Source organism: Kryptolebias marmoratus, linkage group LG7 (assembly GCF_001649575.2).
Source record: "Kryptolebias marmoratus isolate JLee-2015 linkage group LG7, ASM164957v2, whole genome shotgun sequence".
Lineage (NCBI taxonomy): Eukaryota > Metazoa > Chordata > Actinopteri > Cyprinodontiformes > Rivulidae > Kryptolebias > Kryptolebias marmoratus.
Window position 1 is genome coordinate 1,300,098 of NC_051436.1, and position 18,614 is coordinate 1,318,711.

An 18,614-nucleotide genomic window follows, 5' to 3' on the forward strand; every position below is an offset into this window, starting at 1 on the left:
TATATTAAAACAAATTATTTATGACCCAACAATCATCTCAGAGGTTAAATATGAATCATGAAGGAAAAACATTTCACTCACAGACTTTTCTTTGTCTCCATTTCCAGACAAAAACAACGACAGCAACAATAAGGATGAAACACAAAACTACAGTTAAGCTGACAGGAACAGAGCAGTTAGACCGGACCACGAAGAAATCATCTGAAACCCAGTGAATAATAAAACTGTTAAACATCCCAATAAGTGACCAGTTTGAGATTTAAAGGCTGCCAGTTCTCCTACCTGGAACATGTACATGTGTCTCTCTGCTCTGGTTGATGTCCTTCTGTTGGACTCTGCAGGTAAAGTTGTTGTTGTGTCTTTTCTCCACAGTAACTCTGCTGCTGACAGAATACAGACCATCAGGACCTCTGCTTGTCTCTGGAGGTCCAGTGTAATTGTTACTAATAGAAAGCTCTCCGTCAAACATCACATAGATCATGTTTTTTAAAAAAACTAACTTTAAAACTAGGATACTTTATAAACACCTGGTGTCTGCAGCCTTTCTATGAACGGCCCGGCCAGCTGTCTGTCATGAAGCCTTGGGATTTCTAACGACATGTAAACCTCTAACAGACCACTGTACTTAAGTGAAGTGAAGTGATATTTATTTATGTAGCACTTTTCAGCAACAAGGCGATCCAAAGTGCTTTACAACAGAAACAAAAACAGAATCCAATACAGCAGGTTCATAATGAAACACAAAAAAGAAAAAAACCACATCAATCATGTTTAATCTAAATGAAATATAGGATAATCTAAATAAAACCAGACATATCTAAGCATGAGCTGAGACAAAAATAAATAATATAGTCAAAATAGTAGCTAAAATAATCTAAATAAAATCATGATAAAGGTAAAGCTGAACTAAACAACAGTTATGAATCTAACAATCTAACAATATCCAAATATGAGCTAAGATAAACTAAACTAAACTAAATGTACAGAAAGGCTAAATAAGCTAAAACATGACAATGCTAAAACTAACGGTACCGAACTTTCTAAAAGTACCCCAGGCCCACTAGACAGCCGACATAAGAATTACTAACTAAAATAGTGAAAGAGGGAAGGGGGGTGTGGGGGTGTGAGAGAGATTACTCAGAAACAAGGGAAAGTGTGAGTGTGTTTGTGTGCGGGTGTGTGTGTGTTTGTGTGCGGGTGTGTGTGTGTGTGTGTGTGTGTGTGTGTGTGTGTGTGTTGGTAGATGTGGTTTAGCAGGACATTTGGTCAGAATATACACCACACTAGAAGGACATTTTGGATTAACAGGACAGGAGCGGTGTCCTGCTAATTTTGAAAAAATTCTAAAAACGTAGAAGGGTTTATATTGGTCCATTAACCCGAAAAATGCAAAAAAAACCAAGATGTCCGATTTATACACATAAACCTGATTTTGTGTATAATCTGTGTATCACCACAGCGCCCCCGGAGGCAGGTTGTGTAATAGCAGGACCTCATGAATATTCACACAGAGTCTTATTCTGATTGCTTGTCTGCCGGAAGGTCCTGATAATTGTTACACTGTCCTTCTAATTCACGGGTGGCTATTTACACAGAGGATGAGTTAGCAATATGATTATTCTATGCTATAAAACTGAAGATTTTATAAAGGTTTAGTTGGATGCCTAAACCCAACATTTTGTCTAACCTTGAAATGTATACAATACCTAAAAATATGGACAAATAAATATACATTTTGATCAAATATTGTTATTTTGAAACATTATGAAGACTAAATGTCTTCAAGACATTGAAACCTTAAAAGAGCCATTTTTCAGCACTTTATTTTTGTGCTCCACTGCTGCCATTTTGTTGATTATGTCATTGAGAGAACAAAAAGAGCATATGATCAAGCCCTGATCCAATAGAAGAGGTCACATTTTTTTAAACTTCTTAATACATTAATCTATTTGTTCTGTATGCAAGACCTGATAAGTCTATCTTATTAAAATGTAATAAATAAATGTCAAACATGGATTTCTACATGTACATCACTAGTATTTAAAAGAATGACTTCTAAACTGTCACAAAAACAAATTAATTTACAAATTACATTCTTATAGCCACAATAGAGCTGATAATTTGTACATGTATCACCTTCTTGCCAATCGAGACAGTATGATTGAAAGATTTATAAAAACCAACAAGATTTTGGTATGAAGTGAAAAAAATAACACTTCCATTATTTCCAGCTAAGCACGTTTCTGCATTGCTGTGTCCAAAATATGTTTTCACCACTGTATGATGTAATTGTTCTAGAGCACCTTGAAAAAATAAAACTGCTCATAAAGTTGAGACAGCAGTGGAGGTCTACTTGAGCAGATACATATTTTATCCACTATGTTAACCATGAGTGCAGGGCTTGTGGAGGAATTGAGGCAAATCTAGTGGGTTTCATTGAGCAGGTGAACGGTGGGGTAAAGGAGCCAGTCCACTTCACAGTAAGCCAGAAGAGTCTATGCGCAGCCAGTACAGTACTTATACTTATGAATACCTCAACATTCACTGATTTAATATTTTCTTTGTTTATTTCTTTTTGATCATAACAAAGGTAAGTGGGACCGTGGGCGGTTTGGTGCCTGCTTTGGCTTCCGGTGAGGTTTCTGCTTTTGTGCTGGGTGGAGGGATCTCCTGGGCATCCCTGACCTGGTGGGCGGGTCGGGGGCCACAGGGTGTTGGAATGTAGGGTAGCCAGGAGGGCTCAGGTTATGCCCAGGTGAACAGAGGGGGTTTGGAGGCTGGGGGCGTCGTGTGGTGCCTGGATTACTGATTGGGCTGGTGGGTCTCTGGGTCATGGGCTGTTGACGGTGGGCTCACTATGCTTGGTTTCTCCCAGATGGCCCCCACCGGGAGGCTGTCACTCTGTGGGGGCTCCCCCTTGGCATCTTTGGGAATCCCCGGTGGTCCTCTGGCCTTGGGTGGTGCTGGATTGGTATGGGTCTAGGCCAGGGGTCTCAAATCCTGGTCCTTGAGGGCCACTATCCTGCATGTTTTCCTTGTTTCTCTGCTCCAACACACCTGATTCAGTGGTTAAATCTCCTCTTCATGTTCTGCAGAAGCCTGTTAATCACCCATTGATTCAGATCAGGAGCAGAGGAACAAGTAAATCATGCAGGATAGTGGCACTGGAGGACCAAGATTGGAGACCACTGGTCTAGGCGGTGCCACTTGTGGAGCTGGTCCCAGGTTGATTCATGCACCTTGGTACCCATCCCCCGCCAAGTCCCCCAAGCATATGCAACACAACTCATCAGTAGGGCCTTGATGTGTGGGGCGGAGAGCCCTGCAGGCATGGGCGTAGCACCAGGTTGGGGAGGGTGTTGTTCGTGTGGGTGCTCGGGACACACTAATCAGTAAAATTTATCTGTCTTAGGAAACCAACAGATTGTGTCACATCTTCTCTTTCTGAGCAGCATGGAGGCAACAGTGGATAGGAACGACTGCCTGTTAGCAGAAAGAAACGTCCAGCAGAACCAGGCTGACGATGGGCGGCCATCTGCCTCAACCAGCTGGGATTAGAAATGATATAAAAGAGACAGGCAAACACGAAGCAACAGCCAAAACAGAAGACAGGAAGCTCCCAGAACCTGACAATTTCAGCAGAGATCAAGAGAAAATGGAGGCACTTTCCCTAAAATTGGACTTTAAAACCACAAATTACATATTTTGTCCTTCGCCATTATGAGGGACTGAAGGTCGATCAGTGACATATAAAAAAAAAAAAGTATTACAAAATATAAAAAGTGTAGGCGGTCTGAACTCTGTCTGAAGCCACCGTGTGTGTCAGTTATTTCTAGAACTGCAGTTTCTACCTTCTGCTTCATTAACCTCAAAACTAATTCAAACAGGAAGAGGAAGTTCTGAACTACATTTGACCCATATGTCTGTGTGAAACTCTGAACAGTCAGTCCTGAGCATCAGTCATGGAGGTCACAGCTCTCTGTAAATACAGACTCAGTTTGTAGTTGTTTATTTGTTTGTTTTGCAGCACATTGTGATTTCAGATGTCTTTTCTCTGTTTTTCAGTGATGAATCTGTTTGTCCTGCTGGCTGCACGAGCTGAACACAATGACACTGCTCACAGCGATGGTGAGTTGGAAAAACTTATTCTGTATTTATTTTACTAATAATATTATATTTCTGATTCTTGTTTTGTAGATTTGTTTTTGCACCAAGAGCTTTATTTTGAAATTTGTTAAGTATATTGTTTGATTCTCTCCCAGTTTTATTGTCAACATTTAAGTACCTTTAATTAACTAATCAATTCACTGATTCACTTTTCTAATTTTTTATGGATGCTGATGACACTTTGATGACTGCTAAACAGATGAATGCTGCTGAATTATGTCTCATTGTTTTATTATAAATTACAACAAAGTTCTATTCTATAATCAAGTTCATAGCCAAATCCACATAAACTGAAGTTAAAACGAGTTAATTGACTGTATTTGTTTTTAAAGAACATTTTGTTGTTTTATAATTATTGCTTTTTTAAAATAAATACATCCATTTATTGACAATGTTTCCCATTCCTTCTGTTCAGATGCAGCTTTTCCTAAAATTGTTCCAGACAGACTTCAGTTCATTGAATTTGAGTCTGTCTCTGTACAATGTGAGGTGGTTGATGGGATGAATACATGGAGAGTGAAGAAGAAACTCCATAAAATAAGTCCAGAAACTTCCTCTAAAACATGTAACACATCAGCACCATCCTGCACAATTGATCCCATCTTGGAACGACACAGTGGAGAATACTGGTGTGAAAACGATGAAGGAGAAGCAACCAATGCTGTCAACATCTCTGTTACTGGTATGTACACCATATACTGGGTTGTGTTCAGTTTGAGCACCTTTAAACCTTACATGTAGCAGCCTTCATCCTGAAAGAACAATCAAACTATCATCTTCTTGTTTCTCAGCTGGTTTTGTGATCCTGGATATTCCTGCCCGACCACTGATGGAAGGATCTGACCTGACTCTTCGGTGTCTCAACAAGAAAACTGATCAGGACCACATCAGTGAATTCTACAAAGATGGTGTCTCTCTCAGCACCAGCTATAAAAGCAAGATTACCATCCAAAGTGTCTCCAAGTCTGATGAAGGACGCTACAAGTGCAGCATCTCTGGAAAAGGAGATTCAACAGAAAGCCGTCTGGCTGTTTTCAAACCAGAAAAAGGTAACAAAGTTTTATGATTTGTATTTGCATGTTCAATCTTGTACCCAGGGATTATTTTGGGGCTGAAAAAATGTCTAACTGAAAATGCAGCTAAATTATGTGAATGTCTTGTTTAATGTTGAGGTAGCTTAGCTGAGATAACTCAGCAGGTCAAAATGGACCAGTACAGCTGGGGGGATTCAAACTAGAGGTTTCTGTCTTCACAAGCACTTCTCACAGCTCCTGTAGAGGCTCCCGAGCGTAGACTTTAGTGGAGTGGACATTAATTCCTGAGTCAATAACCACATTTTCAGTGACACGTTATGGTGGCAAATGTACAGCAAATGGTAAAACGCTCCGCAAATACATGAATGATGCAAACTCCAAAACACACAAACACAAAAAACAAATGCACAAAAGAAAAAAAAAATGCTGCACATACCAAAAACACTATTCCACGGGGTCACAGCAGCTCTCATCTTGGAAACCTTTTTGCAGCTCTCCTTCTGTCACAAATCCATCCTGTCTTTTAATGGTTGATCCCAGTGGCTCAGTGGTTACAGCAGTCGTGAGAGTTGGAGGTACAATTCCTGGCAGGACTCACATGTCAAAGTGTCCCTGGGTGAGACACCGAATCCCTCATTGCTTCAGATGTCTGCCCCATCAATGTATGAATGCAGTTTAAAGCACTCATTACTCTCCAAAGAATGGTTTACTCAGATTAGCTTTGTAGAGATTCAGTGCTGTGTGGAGGGGTAAATGAGGGCACAGATTATGTTGTAAAGTGCTTTGAGTTGCCTGATTGGCTAGAAAGGTGCTACATAAATCCAGTCCATTTACCATTCAGATCCTCCCTTCCTCACAGCCTCACTGTCCCACCTGTCTCCTTCTCAGTCAGTTAGATGATACCAGTACAGTCAGTTTGCACCTTCAGTCAGAGCTCAGTGTTGAGGTAATATCCTGTCACATGTAAAAGTGCATTATCTAAATGAAAAACCAAGCAGTCCTTTAAGGAATGCATGTTACTCGTTGCCTCTTATGTCAGTTTTTAACTAAGATCATCTCATGTTATTTCCCATCAGTCACCACTGAGCCGCTCGATGCAGCGATGATCAACTCTTTAGCAGCTAAACCACAGATTATTAAATCTGAAATTCTTTTTTTCCGTACCAGATGAAGAGACTCAACATTCAGGCAGTCACCTCCCTGATTTAACCATCCTGCTGTGCATTTCATCAGTGGTTCTGTTGGTGATTATTGGACTGGTTCTCTACAGGAAACACAAAGGTACAGTTCACTTTCTCCCACAGGATGGATGGTAATTAGTTCTATAGAGCAGAGAAAGTCAAAGAAATATTGGGATTTTGGTGAAAAAAGAAAGCGATCATTTATTTAATACTTGTTTCTATTTTTAAACCAAAACACAAACTAAATATTCAGATTAGATAAAAAAACTTTATTGTCCCCAAGAAGCAATCAATACACCACAACATCCATATAGCACACAGTACAATCATACACCACCACTTGTTTGGGTTTATCTCAAATAATTTTTGAGGCCGATACCAACGTGGATAAATGAAAATTCATACCTTTTTGTGTCACATTTAATCACCATATATACACAAGCAGAAGGAAAGAACCTATAATGGCGACGAAGAGGGTGATTTGGATCAGGAAGTATAGATTTAGCCTTCTTTGTGACTCTGGTTCTGTAGAGCTGGAGGAGCTCTACAGATTAACATCTGTAGAAAATTGATTAACATCTCTTTGGTTAAAAAATTGATTAACATCTCTTTGGTTTTCGAGACATTAACGTCCAGAAATGAGCAATCGCACCAGCCAGTAAAATCTACACTTGGCCACAGGTAGAAAACCAGAATCTTTCCAGAGCCTTGGTGAAGCTGGAGAGACATTTTAAAGATAAAAGAAGCCAGTTGATCAGCACAGTTCTTTAGAAGTCTGCCTCCATACCAGTAACAGAGATGTTGGTCACTTCTCCATCATTGTTTTCACACCAGTATTCTCCACTGCGTCACGAAGGACTCTCAACTACTACCAGATCAAATTGAGCTCAATATCTGTGAAACTGACTAAGTTACAGCGATTTTTAGTTGACAGTGTTGTGTGTAGAAGGAAGTTTTGATGGAAAAAGTGTTTTTTTCTTTACTTATTTTATTTAACTGCAGCCTTGTCACTGATCCAAACCATGTAACTTGTGCTGTTGGCCAAATACTAAGAAAGATGAACTGTGAAGGCTTTTCCTTATGAATGTTGAAAAAGTTCAACAAAACTGTTTTATTTCCTTTTTTTATCCTCAGGTGGAGCTCCTGCAGATGACCCTGATCCTGTGGTTTATGCTGTGGTTAAAAAGAAGAAGAAAGGTATTTTATTTATTTTAATAAAACTAATTTCATATTAATTTGTCTTCATTTGTTCCAATGAGCTATAATGTAAAATAAAACAGCAGTTATGTGGTGCAGGTTTTGTTTTAAATGACTTCTCTTATTTTGTTAGTACCCTCAATAGTGAAAGAAATAAAACTTTATTTGAAAGTAATAGAACATGATTGTGCTGATTTTAGTCTGATTTCCACAAGTGAAAAGGAACTTGTGTCTTTTGTCTACATTAACAAATACTTCATAAAACATAAATAATCTTCAGTTTAGAAGGGTTCATAAAAAGACTTAACTAACTAATAGTAACTGCTTTAATTATTCATGCACTGCAGGGTAAGTTTATAGTTAATTCAAACATTCTGTAACCATTAATACATGTCTAACACATGGTGTGGAAGGACATTTATATGAGCATTAACATACATATACACAGTAAATAGAACAGTTAATTTATAAGTTATTAAGCATGAATAAACATTCAGTATGTTGGTTTTGGAAGTAATTAGCCTTTATGGGTAAAGCATTGATAAATGTGTTAATTTATAGCTTATTAAAAAAGAATCATCCTTAATTAATGATGTTTTCAAAGTTAATTAACCATTTATTAATGATTAAATAAGCTTAATTAAGGATCAGTTATAAAGTGCTACCAATAAAAGTTATTTTATAACTTTTAAAAATGATTATTAATTCATAAAATGATAACAAACTCATGAATGACTTATTTATAAAGTGTTAACAAATTCTTTCTAAAGGGACCTTTAATGTGAAGTGGTACCTAAATTACTAACTATTTGAAGGAATGCATATCGAGGATGTGTTTGGGATGACTCTTGGCTACTACCACACCAGATCTTAGCTTAGTATCAGTAAAATTAACTGAGCGGCCATCTTGAAACAGGCTCAAAGTTAACCAGTTGTAGACGTCGTGCCTTTCAAGATGGTGGACGACAGTAAAAATAAATTGACCGTTTTGAACAGCATGAGTTTAAAGTGTAACCACAGAGACGTTAGCTTAGCGTTGTGTTTATTTTCACACATGAGCTCACTGAAATATTTTCAGAGATACATCTGTGGCGCCTCGAGGGGAAATTTGATCTTCTCAGTAAAAACCACACAGTAAAACCACGAGCTGCAACAAAAGTCCTTTCAGTGGGTTTATTTAGACAACGGCACAAGTCACAATAAAGTTAGGTATAAAAATAAAGCTGCTGCTGTTTGACATGTAACTTCTGAACCATTTTCCCTCAAAACTTGAATTTTTACTGATAAAACATCCAGAAGATCACAACAAAAACTGCATCCAGTCCAATAAATGAAGAGCTGCTGGTTATTAAATGTAAAGTTTAGGAGCAATAATCCAAATTCAACATGAATTTAACTGATGAATGTTTTTATTTCCCTCAGAGCCAGAAGTTTCCTCAGCCGGAGCCACAGAGGAGGATTGTGTCTATTCTCTAATCAAGTAAAACAAGGATAAATGAGAGGAAAAGAAGAATATTTTCGGTCCTGGAAGACTCTGATCCGAGCCTTGGGTCTACTTCCTGTCCAACCAACCTCGTAGCTTTGGGGGCGGAGCCTGCAGTGTGGCAGCACCGCCCTCTGGACCTCTCTCCCATCTCCCAACGAGACAGAACTGGACTCTTTCTAGACCCTCCTCTAAACTCACCTCTTCAATAAGGCGTTCAACTCTCCACTTTGTTTTAAAGATTCTTTTGTTGTAACGCGTCCTCAGGTTTCTTGAAAAGTACTTTATAATGTCATTATTATTAACGTTGTACTTGGAATAATCAGTTTCCATTTATTGTTATTGTTTTTTAACTGTTTGGCTCCATATGCATAATAAATGTAAATCTCGTTTTCTTCCTCCAGACTGAGAGCATAGAGTTCCTTTTTCTGCTCCTCCAGTTCATCTTTTATCTTCATGAAAGCATCAGTGGTTTGATCCAAACTTTCCTCATACTTAGTGTTGATCTTCAGTAACCATCTTTGGTTTCTGCCATCAGCTGTCGTTGCTCTTCATCTTCATTGTCTGGTTGTTTCTTTGTTGCTGTGGAAAGAGGAAGTTGACAAACTTTAAGGTTTTGCATCAGTGCAGTTATATTAAAACAAATTATTTATGACCCAACAATCATCTCAGAGGTTAAATATGAATCATGAAGGAAAAACATTTCACTCACAGACTTTTCTTTGTCTCCATTTCCAGACAAAAACAACGACAGCAACAATAAGGATGAAACACAAAACTACAGTTAAGCTGACAGGAACAGAGCAGTTAGACCGGACCACGAAGAAATCATCTGAAACCCAGTGAATAATAAAACTGTTAAACATCCCAATAAGTGACCAGTTTGAGATTTAAAGGCTGCCAGTTCTCCTACCTGGAACATGTACATGTGTCTCTCTGCTCTGGTTGATGTCCTTCTGTTGGACTCTGCAGGTAAAGTTGTTGTTGTGTCTTTTCTCCACAGTAACTCTGCTGCTGACAGAATACAGACCATCAGGACCTCTGCTTGTCTCTGGAGGTCCAGCAGGGAGGACGTTTCCCTCCCGGTCCAACCAGAGGAGCTGCGGTTCTGGAAACCAGCCTGTAGACTTACAGTCTAACACCACCCCACTGCTGCCTTCATCAAGTCCTGCTAAACTGATCCCAGCTGAGGAGGCCAAACCTGTTGAGGAGAGGAGGGATTTTAAATCATAAATCTGTCCTTTAAAACATTCAGGATCCCTCCAGAGTTTGTTAACAATCACAGGTTTCTGCTGCTGTTGTTTTGTGGGTCAGAAGCTGAACAGTTTGTTGTAGAAAACCGACAACATGAAGTAAAGATTCTTCCAGTTTCCTTTTATTTGATAAGTTGTGTTAAATTTGGCGACCCACCAACTTTCAGTCAGTTGGAAACTCCTTTCTGGCTTTTCCTCTGGATTGAACAGCTAAACAGTGTTTTAGTTTGAGTTTCTTCCATTGCTGTAAATTTGCTCTTGAATGGGCCCAACTCTGATAGACTGACTGCTCTATGAGTTTATTTTTGTCCATTATTTTCCAGATAATAATATTACATTTTTACCCACAAACTGCTCTGGTCATTAATATTTTTCAAATTACTAATATAGAACATATTGGGGCTGTGTTATCTCTGTGGTCAATGTTCGGACTGCAGGTTCAAGTCCAGGTTTTGTCAGGATGGGCCTCTGATGTAAAACAGTTGCTTGTCCTTTTGTGTGAGTTTACTCTCTGTGGTGACCTCGGACAAGAAAACAGCCAAAAAATCATTGCATCAGTCTGAAAACAGTTGGAGGGAAAATGTGTCTGCATGTTTTATAAGGTAGTTAATTTACTTACCAACCAGAAGCTCAACAAAATATTCTTTCTCCTCTTCGGGGATGTAGCATCTGTATCTTCCATTGTCAGAGTGTCTCACATCAGAGAGTCTCAGTGAGACGTCTCCGTCCTTCAGTTTGTCAGCTGACAGGGAAGTTCTTCCTCTGTAGGCCGGGTTCTGGTTGACCAGATGTTCCTTTCCACCATGCCGCACAAACACAAACCTGGCTTGCAAGCCAGGTTTTCCCCACTCCACTGTCATCTGAGTAGCATCTTTGGGAGGTTTCAGGTGGCACGGCAAAACAGTGTCATCACCAACCATTGCTCTAACGCTCAGAGATGGAGCTATTTCCTGTGAGGAAGCTGGGAAAGAAAAGTCAGCTGTTTAATGTTCTATGATGGATGATCTGCTTTGACCTCCTGGAGTTAAACAATGATATATTCTCCTGAGCAAAGTTCTTCTCTGGTTTGTCCTTTTGAACTGCTAGCTTGACTCCTTCATGTGAAGTGTATTTTTAGAATAAATTTCTGTTTACAGTATGTATTTTGCATATTTCTGTTTTGAGCTGCTGTCTGTCTTGGACAGAACTCCAGTGGTTAGGTTAGAACATTTTAAAACATTACACATTTGGAACTAATGTTAAGATTATAAAGATGTGGTCAATGACTGATTACTGCTTTTAGTCAGAGACCTTAAACACATACCAGACCGATACATCTATGTTTGTGTTGTAGAAGTTACCTTTGCAGGAGAACATCAGAAGAAGGAAGCCAAGAACAAGGTCAGACATGGCAGCAGTGATGGGCAAAAGTTTTAAAGATGATCTTGTTGGCAGAGAAACAATCCTGGAGGGCTAAAAGTTCAGAGAGAAGAGTATATAGTATTAAAATGTGTGGAAAGAATCAGAACTGTCTCAACTAAACACCAACTAAATATTTAACACATTAGGACAAAAAGTATTCAATATTTTCTAAAATAAAAAGGATAAAAAATATAAATTTAATTCTAAAACAGCTGGGATGTTGAGTAAAATGTAAATAAAACCAGAAAACATTTATTTGCAACTCTCCAATCTATTTTTATTCGCTATGGATCATTGTATACACATCATATGTCGAAACTAAACAGTTGTACCATTTTTATATAGAAAATCCTCTACAGACAGAATGGGACAACCTCAGGTCCAGATGTTTACAGACTGATGGCAGAAGAAGAGGAGACGCTGCACAGAGGGAAACATCTGGAACATCTTTAAAGAGACGTGTTGCTGCCAAAAAAATAAAATTACCAGATTTTTTTTCCCTAAAAATATAAAAATTTTCTTTGTTTCAACATTTCACATGTTAACTATGTTCCATTGTCAATACATTGAGTTTTTGAGATGAGCAAATCACTGCATTCTGTCATTTGTAAACATTTTACACGACAGCCCAACTTTTTCTGAACTCGGTTTGTAGAAACTAGATTAGATCAGCTTAATATCAAACCATCATATTTTTCTTCAAGTATTTTTAATCGTATTAATATAAACTAATAGTTTTGTTGAAATACAATGAAAACATTTAATATTTGAGAAAAACACGTTTTAGAACAAATAAATTACCGTATTTTCTCCTCGGTAGTGCCTGTCCTGTCAGCTGCCTGTCCGCTCGTGGTCAAAGTCCAAAGATAAACTGAGATTCAGTTAAAGGTGTGGCTCTTTTTCCTGTACTGTACTTTTAAAAGATGTTTCTTCTTATTGAATATAAGTTAAAAAAAAAAAATTAACAAACCTGTAGCATAGATGCGGTCAGTAAATCCTACAGTGAAGTAAATAAAAATCAGAGTATTCCATATCAGGATTCAGACTTTTTTGTTTTATTGCTTATTGTTAATAATTACCCTTAACTCTGTGAAAGAAACCAACTCTAGCTTGAATATAGCAGGTGACCCCCCCACCCCCACACCATGACATGCTCAGACTCTTAAAATAAAGAGTGGACCTGTCCTAATTTACAGTATTCATTTATTTATTGACCACTTTCAAAATAAATGTAATCAAGATATAAAATATTTTAGTTTTTAAGCTCTGAAGCTCAAACCTTAACAGCAGTTAAAGTTTCTGTGACAGAAACTTTTCTGTCTGCTCATATTTTATAGACCTGTTACAAGAAAGAACCTCCTCACTGGTTAATATTCATGTCAGAACTGTTGAAAATCTATATAAGAAAATAAAATCTGCTCACCAAATGTATTTTATGTTAATTTGAAACACTTTCTCTCTGCAGAGCTGCAGGTCGAAGTCGAACATTAAATATAAAAAGAAAGTAAAGATAAAGATGGTAAATAAATGAATGACACACAAATAATAGTAAAACAAATTTTTTGTAATTAGTTTTATTATAAAACTGTAAAACATAAAAAACTGGTCTCTGTAATAAAAAAGGTTTTACATCTTGATCTTTGTGTGTTTACATTTAAAAATATACAGAAATAAGTTCACAATCCAGAAGCATTTTAAAGAAATATTGTACTCTGGAATAAGTCAGAACCTGAAGAAGTAAAGAACGGTTCCCTGCTGTAGCACCGAACAAAAACTATTTAGAACTTAAACTCTGATTGATGATTTTATTCAACTTCCTGCCTCTGGAGTTTGTTTCCCCTGGTTTCCAGCGGCTCCATCAGTTTCTCTGTGTTCAGAATTTGTTCTTCAGTATTTTTTTTAATCTGATTCAGTTTCCATCGATCTTTTAAGAGGTCTTCTTTAACTACTATTAGGTCCTCAGATTTGTCAAAAGTGGTGTTTTCCTCTGTAATTTTATTCTCCACAGACTGAAGTTTCTGTTTGTTTTCCGCTCTCTCAGCCTCCACTTCCTCCAGCTTGGTTCTGAGTTGATCCCTCCTTGATTCCAGTTTGATCTTCATCTCCATCAGCGTATCTTTGTATTCCTGCTCGTTCACCTCTACCTCTGTTTCAAGCTGGGACTTTGCTTTAATCAGTTCTTCATTCTTACCTGTTTTTAAGCAAACATTTCACAGTAAAAAGGAAAGGCAAAGCACAAGTCAGCAACTCAAAGTGCTTTACATAAACAGTTAAAAACATTGTGGCTGAGTGATGAAGACCAATAAAAGCATACTGAAAGATAAAAATTAAAGACTCTAAAAAAAAGAATATTTCATAAAATTCCAAATTAAAATCAAACTCTGAATGAGAGTTGGAAAAAAGATAAAATAATACAGAAACAGCATACAGTAATTCTTTGCTTTAATCACAGACAGCAGCCAACAGGACGGTCATCAGCTGGTTATAACCCTCCTGTGACCTTCGGGTCAAATTGACCCAAAGTTACAAGGACTTTTCTCCCTCTCTCCAGTTTTCTCTCATTTAAAGGCTTCAGGAGGGCTAAAGGAACTCACAGTCACAGCAGTCTGGCAGTTTTCTGGAGGTTTGTTCCAGATATTTGATGCATAAAAGCTGAATGCAGCTTCTACACAAGACTGGAATGAGCTACAAAACAATATCAGCAGGAAGCTTGGGGAGAAGGTGACAACTGTTGGTGTCACTGGAAATGGAAGAAATATAAAATAACCATCAATCATCGTTGGTCCTGAGCTTCATGGAAAGATCTTGCTTCATGAGGTCAAGATAATGATGAGAAAGGTGAGGGATGGATCAACCCACAATGACCAAGGATGAACTTGTTGATGATCTGAAGGCATCTGGGACCAAAGTCACCACAAACATCTAAATTAGGGGTGGGCAATCCTGGTCCTGGAGGGCCGCCATCCTGCAGGTTTTCCTTGATCTAAAGCATTCACAGAAAGCTTGGGAGAACTTGCTGTGATCAAATCCTCTTTGGCATCAATTCAACACTCTGTGTTTGGATGAAGAGGAATCCTGAGTTTGATCCAAAGAACACCATCACTACCATCACTAGTCAAACACAGAGGTGGAAGCATTATGCTTTGAGGCTGTTTTCTGCTAGGAGAAATGGACGACTTTAAAGGGTCCAATCATTGGGGCAATGTACCATAAAATCTTGGATGAGAACCTTCTTCCCTCTGTCAGAACACTGAATATGGCTCAAAGATGGATCTTCCAGCAGGACAACGACCCAAAACAAACCAAGGCAACAAAGGAGTGACTAAAGAAGAAGAACATTAAGGTCATGAAGTAGTCTAGCCATAAAGGACTTCATGGGGAAATGCCCCATAACTCCTAGTTTGTAGAACCAACGGCCCCTAATAAGGCAGGTCCCAACACTTTTCTCAGTCCATCCTTGTGATTCAGCATCAAATGTTTTTTTTTAAAGACAGAATTATACTCTAACAAGATGCTTTGGAAACTAGTTTCTACAAAACAGATTGTTTTTTATAATACTTAGTACTACATAATTACTTTTGTACTGATATGTGTTTTAACCTTAGCTGTAAAAAATAATAACAATGTGTATCAATAAATGCCATAGAAAGAGGACTTACGCTTCAATTTACGCAGGGAGTAAACAGCTGTCAAACCAGACAGCAAATTAAAAAAGCCATCCATGGAGAATATGTGGAGAGACACTGCAGCCACAGCTGCTAAAAAACACAAGAATATATTTAGTAAAAGCATCCGCTGATAAAAAAACAATGACAGTTTTTGCCGCTTGCATTTGTAAACACAGCTGGCTTACAACAAACTCATCCAGTCACAGTTAACCCAACCAGTCTGAGCTCAGAAAGACTGTAGATCTCTGTACCTCCACAGGCGTGGATCAGAAGAAGTGGAACCGATCCACTCAGGGAGCCGATTCCAGGTGGAAGGAGCAGGTCAGGACTTTGATTTTGCTTTGGAAACTGTAGAAAAGTTACATGAAGAAACTGTCATTTCCACAAAAAAATTAAAAATCTTATATGCAAAAATAAAATATATAAATCCATAACTATAAAATAACCTATAATTTAGACCTTATGCAACCAAATGTAAACTATGACTTGTGCAGTTTACAACAAGAATAACACTGAAATAATATTATTGCTTTGTTTCCTAAAGACATTTAAATATGTACAACTTTGTATATTTCCTTCTTTTCTACTTACAGTTTCTAGTTCTGGTTTGAATTCCTCTTTCAGCTCCTTGTTTTGGATTCTTGGTTCTTCTTTTGGAACATTTGGATCTGAAGCAGAAAAAATACCAAACAGTGTCATGAAGCCCAAACAGAAACACTGCAGCAAATAATGTTGAAGCGTTGCACTTTAAAAGGTAACTTACATTTCCACAAGGGCAAAATCAAACCAGATACAAGACCAAAGACAAAGACAGAGACAGTTTTATGATCCGTCATAATCTTGGAACAGGAGAAGTTCTGCAGCAATAAAGAAATACAAACATGGTGCTCGATTATCAGTCTGTAAAAATCATTTCCTCTCAAAGTCGTCAACAGTAATAATAAAACAAACTTAATAGTGATGATCATTAAGACAGTTTGTCCCAGTTTTCTGTTTGGGTTTTAAAGCTAGAGTTTAAGAAAAGTGTTAAACCTTTGTTGTAAAGTCTTATTTGTGATTTTAAATGAAAACCTTGAATGTTGGCAGCAACAACAAATGTTCAGGACCTCAAAGAACAGCATGGGTTCTGGTAAATCATTTAGACTCTAAAGACAAACTCTGAAAGCACAATAAATGTAGAAAACATCACTTTATAAAACCTTTCTGTACGTACCGGCTCTGCTGCAGAATATATTCAGGATTAAACGAGTTTCTTCAGCGTGAAAGCAGGAAGATGAGCGGCAGATCAAAGTCCTCAGCAGATGGTGGACTTTAGTCCAGGTTATCTGTTTAAAGTAAGGCGTGTTCACTCATGTCTGTTAGAGCCATTATTAGGATTTATATTCAGAACTAAGAGCCTTTCTCACTTCCACTCACATTTTTGAAACAATATTCTGCTTCAGAAGTTTCAGGTACTTTATGTTGTATAGATTTATTATTTGTAAATGAATAGAAAATCCATTTAAATCTCAGGCAACAAAACACAAAGAGGTCCTTCATGAAAAAGGGTCACTGATTCACTTTTTTATTTGTTTTCCATCATAAAAAAGAAGAGTAAAGCCTCAAGAAGCATAAAATACTCAGCAACAAAGAAGAAAAAAATATCTCTAACTTTTATACATTACCAGGGTTTACAGTATTTGTGAAATAAAAAAGAAAAACTTTTAAGAGCAGTCATTAACAAAATCAATCACAAAGCAGCTTTATTTGTTTCCAACGTGTCACAAACATCTTACAAGTTGTTTATGTAACAACATATATTTTACAATTTACACTTAGGAATCATACAAATGGCTATAATTGAACCAGTTTTACAGAATCTAGGCTAAGATTTGTGATGGTAGTAGCTGAGAGTCATCCTCATCACTCTGAGTTAAGATCTCACCCAGAGTGTAAAACTCTGCTATGAACTTGGCGGGTGATATGCATTCCTTTAAGAAATGCTAGTTTCATGTCACTATACTTTATTATCATTCTTAGTTCTCCTTTTTATTTGTCTTTGTGGGCTCGAGCCAGTTCTCTATGTCAATCAGTCGTATTTCATAATTTTTCTTTTCCTCTTGCAGTTTCCACTTAGCCTGTAATAGATCTTCTTTATTTTTCAGTAAATTCTCTCTTATATCAAATGTTTCAGTCTGTGTTATATCTGTCTCCACCGACTGAAGGTCCCATTTGTTTTGCTCTCTTTCACTCTCAACCTCTTCCAGTTTTGTTCTGAGTTCATCTCTCTTGTTCTCCAGTTTGCTTTTCAGCTCTTTGAGCTCCTCCAGCTCCTCCAGCTCTTTACTTACCGTGTCGTCACCCTCAGGACCTATTCAAAGGAAAAACACAACGCTTAATGAATCTGAATCACGTTAAAATGTGTCGTTATAAAACTGGCAATAGTATGAAGCCGTTTATCATTTCCTGTTGAACTTGTATTCAGGAATAAATTAAATGAACAGTGAGTTTGAGTGACATATCTTTATCAAATTCAGGGGTTTTATCCTTCTGAAGGTCCTTTAACTTTATGACACTTGTTGATGATCACTGTTCCTGGAGCACCTTATACCACCTTATATAACTGCTGAAAAATANGACAGTTTGTCCCAGTTTTCTGTTTGGGTTTTAAAGCTAGAGTTTAAGAAAAGTGTTAAACCTTTGTTGTAAAGTCTTATTTGTGATTTTAAATGAAAACCTTGAATGTTGGCAGCAACAACAAATGTTCAGGACCTCAAAGAACAGCATGGGTTCTGGTAAATCATTTAGACTCTAAAGACAAACTCTGAAAGCACAATAAATGTAGAAAACATCACTTTATAAAACCTTTCTGTACGTACCGGCTCTGCTGCAGAATATATTCAGGATTAAACGAGTTTCTTCAGCGTGAAAGCAGGAAGATGAGCGGCAGATCAAAGTCCTCAGCAGATGGTGGACTTTAGTCCAGGTTATCTGTTTAAAGTAAGGCGTGTTCACTCATGTCTGTTAGAGCCATTATTAGGATTTATATTCAGAACTAAGAGCCTTTCTCACTTCCACTCACATTTTTGAAACAATATTCTGCTTCAGAAGTTTCAGGTACTTTATGTTGTATAGATTTATTATTTGTAAATGAATAGAAAATCCATTTAAATCTCAGGCAACAAAACACAAAGAGGTCCTTCATGAAAAAGGGTCACTGATTCACTTTTTTATTTGTTTTCCATCATAAA

The 18,614-nt window shown here is 37.7% G+C and overlaps 2 protein-coding genes across 5 annotated transcripts; both read right to left on the minus strand.

Moving 5' to 3' along the window:
* Positions 1-8,743: 8,743 nt before the first annotated feature.
* LOC108248299 (butyrophilin subfamily 2 member A1) lies at positions 8,744-12,646 on the minus strand. Of its 4 annotated transcripts, XR_005233377.1 has the most exons (7): positions 12,049-12,182; positions 11,656-11,759; positions 10,935-11,276; positions 10,195-10,263; positions 9,976-10,073; positions 9,775-9,894; positions 8,744-9,644 (listed from the first exon to the last, which is right to left on the minus strand). XR_005233377.1 is itself a non-coding variant. In XM_037976490.1 (6 exons), exons 2-6 carry the CDS (start codon positions 11,702-11,704, stop codon positions 9,571-9,573), a joined length of 873 nt encoding a protein of 290 aa, XP_037832418.1. In that variant the 5' UTR covers positions 11,705-11,759; positions 12,518-12,646; the 3' UTR covers positions 8,744-9,570. The 4 variants fall into 4 exon arrangements, 3 of the variants coding, with proteins under 3 accessions (XP_037832418.1, XP_037832417.1, XP_037832416.1); XM_037976490.1 differs by lacking the exon at positions 12,049-12,182 and adding an exon at positions 12,518-12,646 and having other exon boundaries at positions 9,976-10,263; XM_037976489.1 differs by lacking the exon at positions 12,049-12,182 and adding an exon at positions 12,518-12,646 and having other exon boundaries at positions 9,976-10,263; positions 11,656-11,767.
* Positions 12,647-13,324: 678 nt separating this feature from the next.
* LOC108248300 lies at positions 13,325-18,251 on the minus strand. The gene is made up of 6 exons (XM_017436988.3): positions 18,243-18,251; positions 16,148-16,241; positions 15,976-16,052; positions 15,636-15,732; positions 15,376-15,474; positions 13,325-13,907 (listed from the first exon to the last, which is right to left on the minus strand). Exons 2-6 carry the CDS (start codon positions 16,218-16,220, stop codon positions 13,522-13,524), a joined length of 732 nt encoding a protein of 243 aa, XP_017292477.1. The 5' UTR covers positions 16,221-16,241; positions 18,243-18,251; the 3' UTR covers positions 13,325-13,521.
* Between the last annotated feature and the right edge of the window lie 363 nt (positions 18,252-18,614).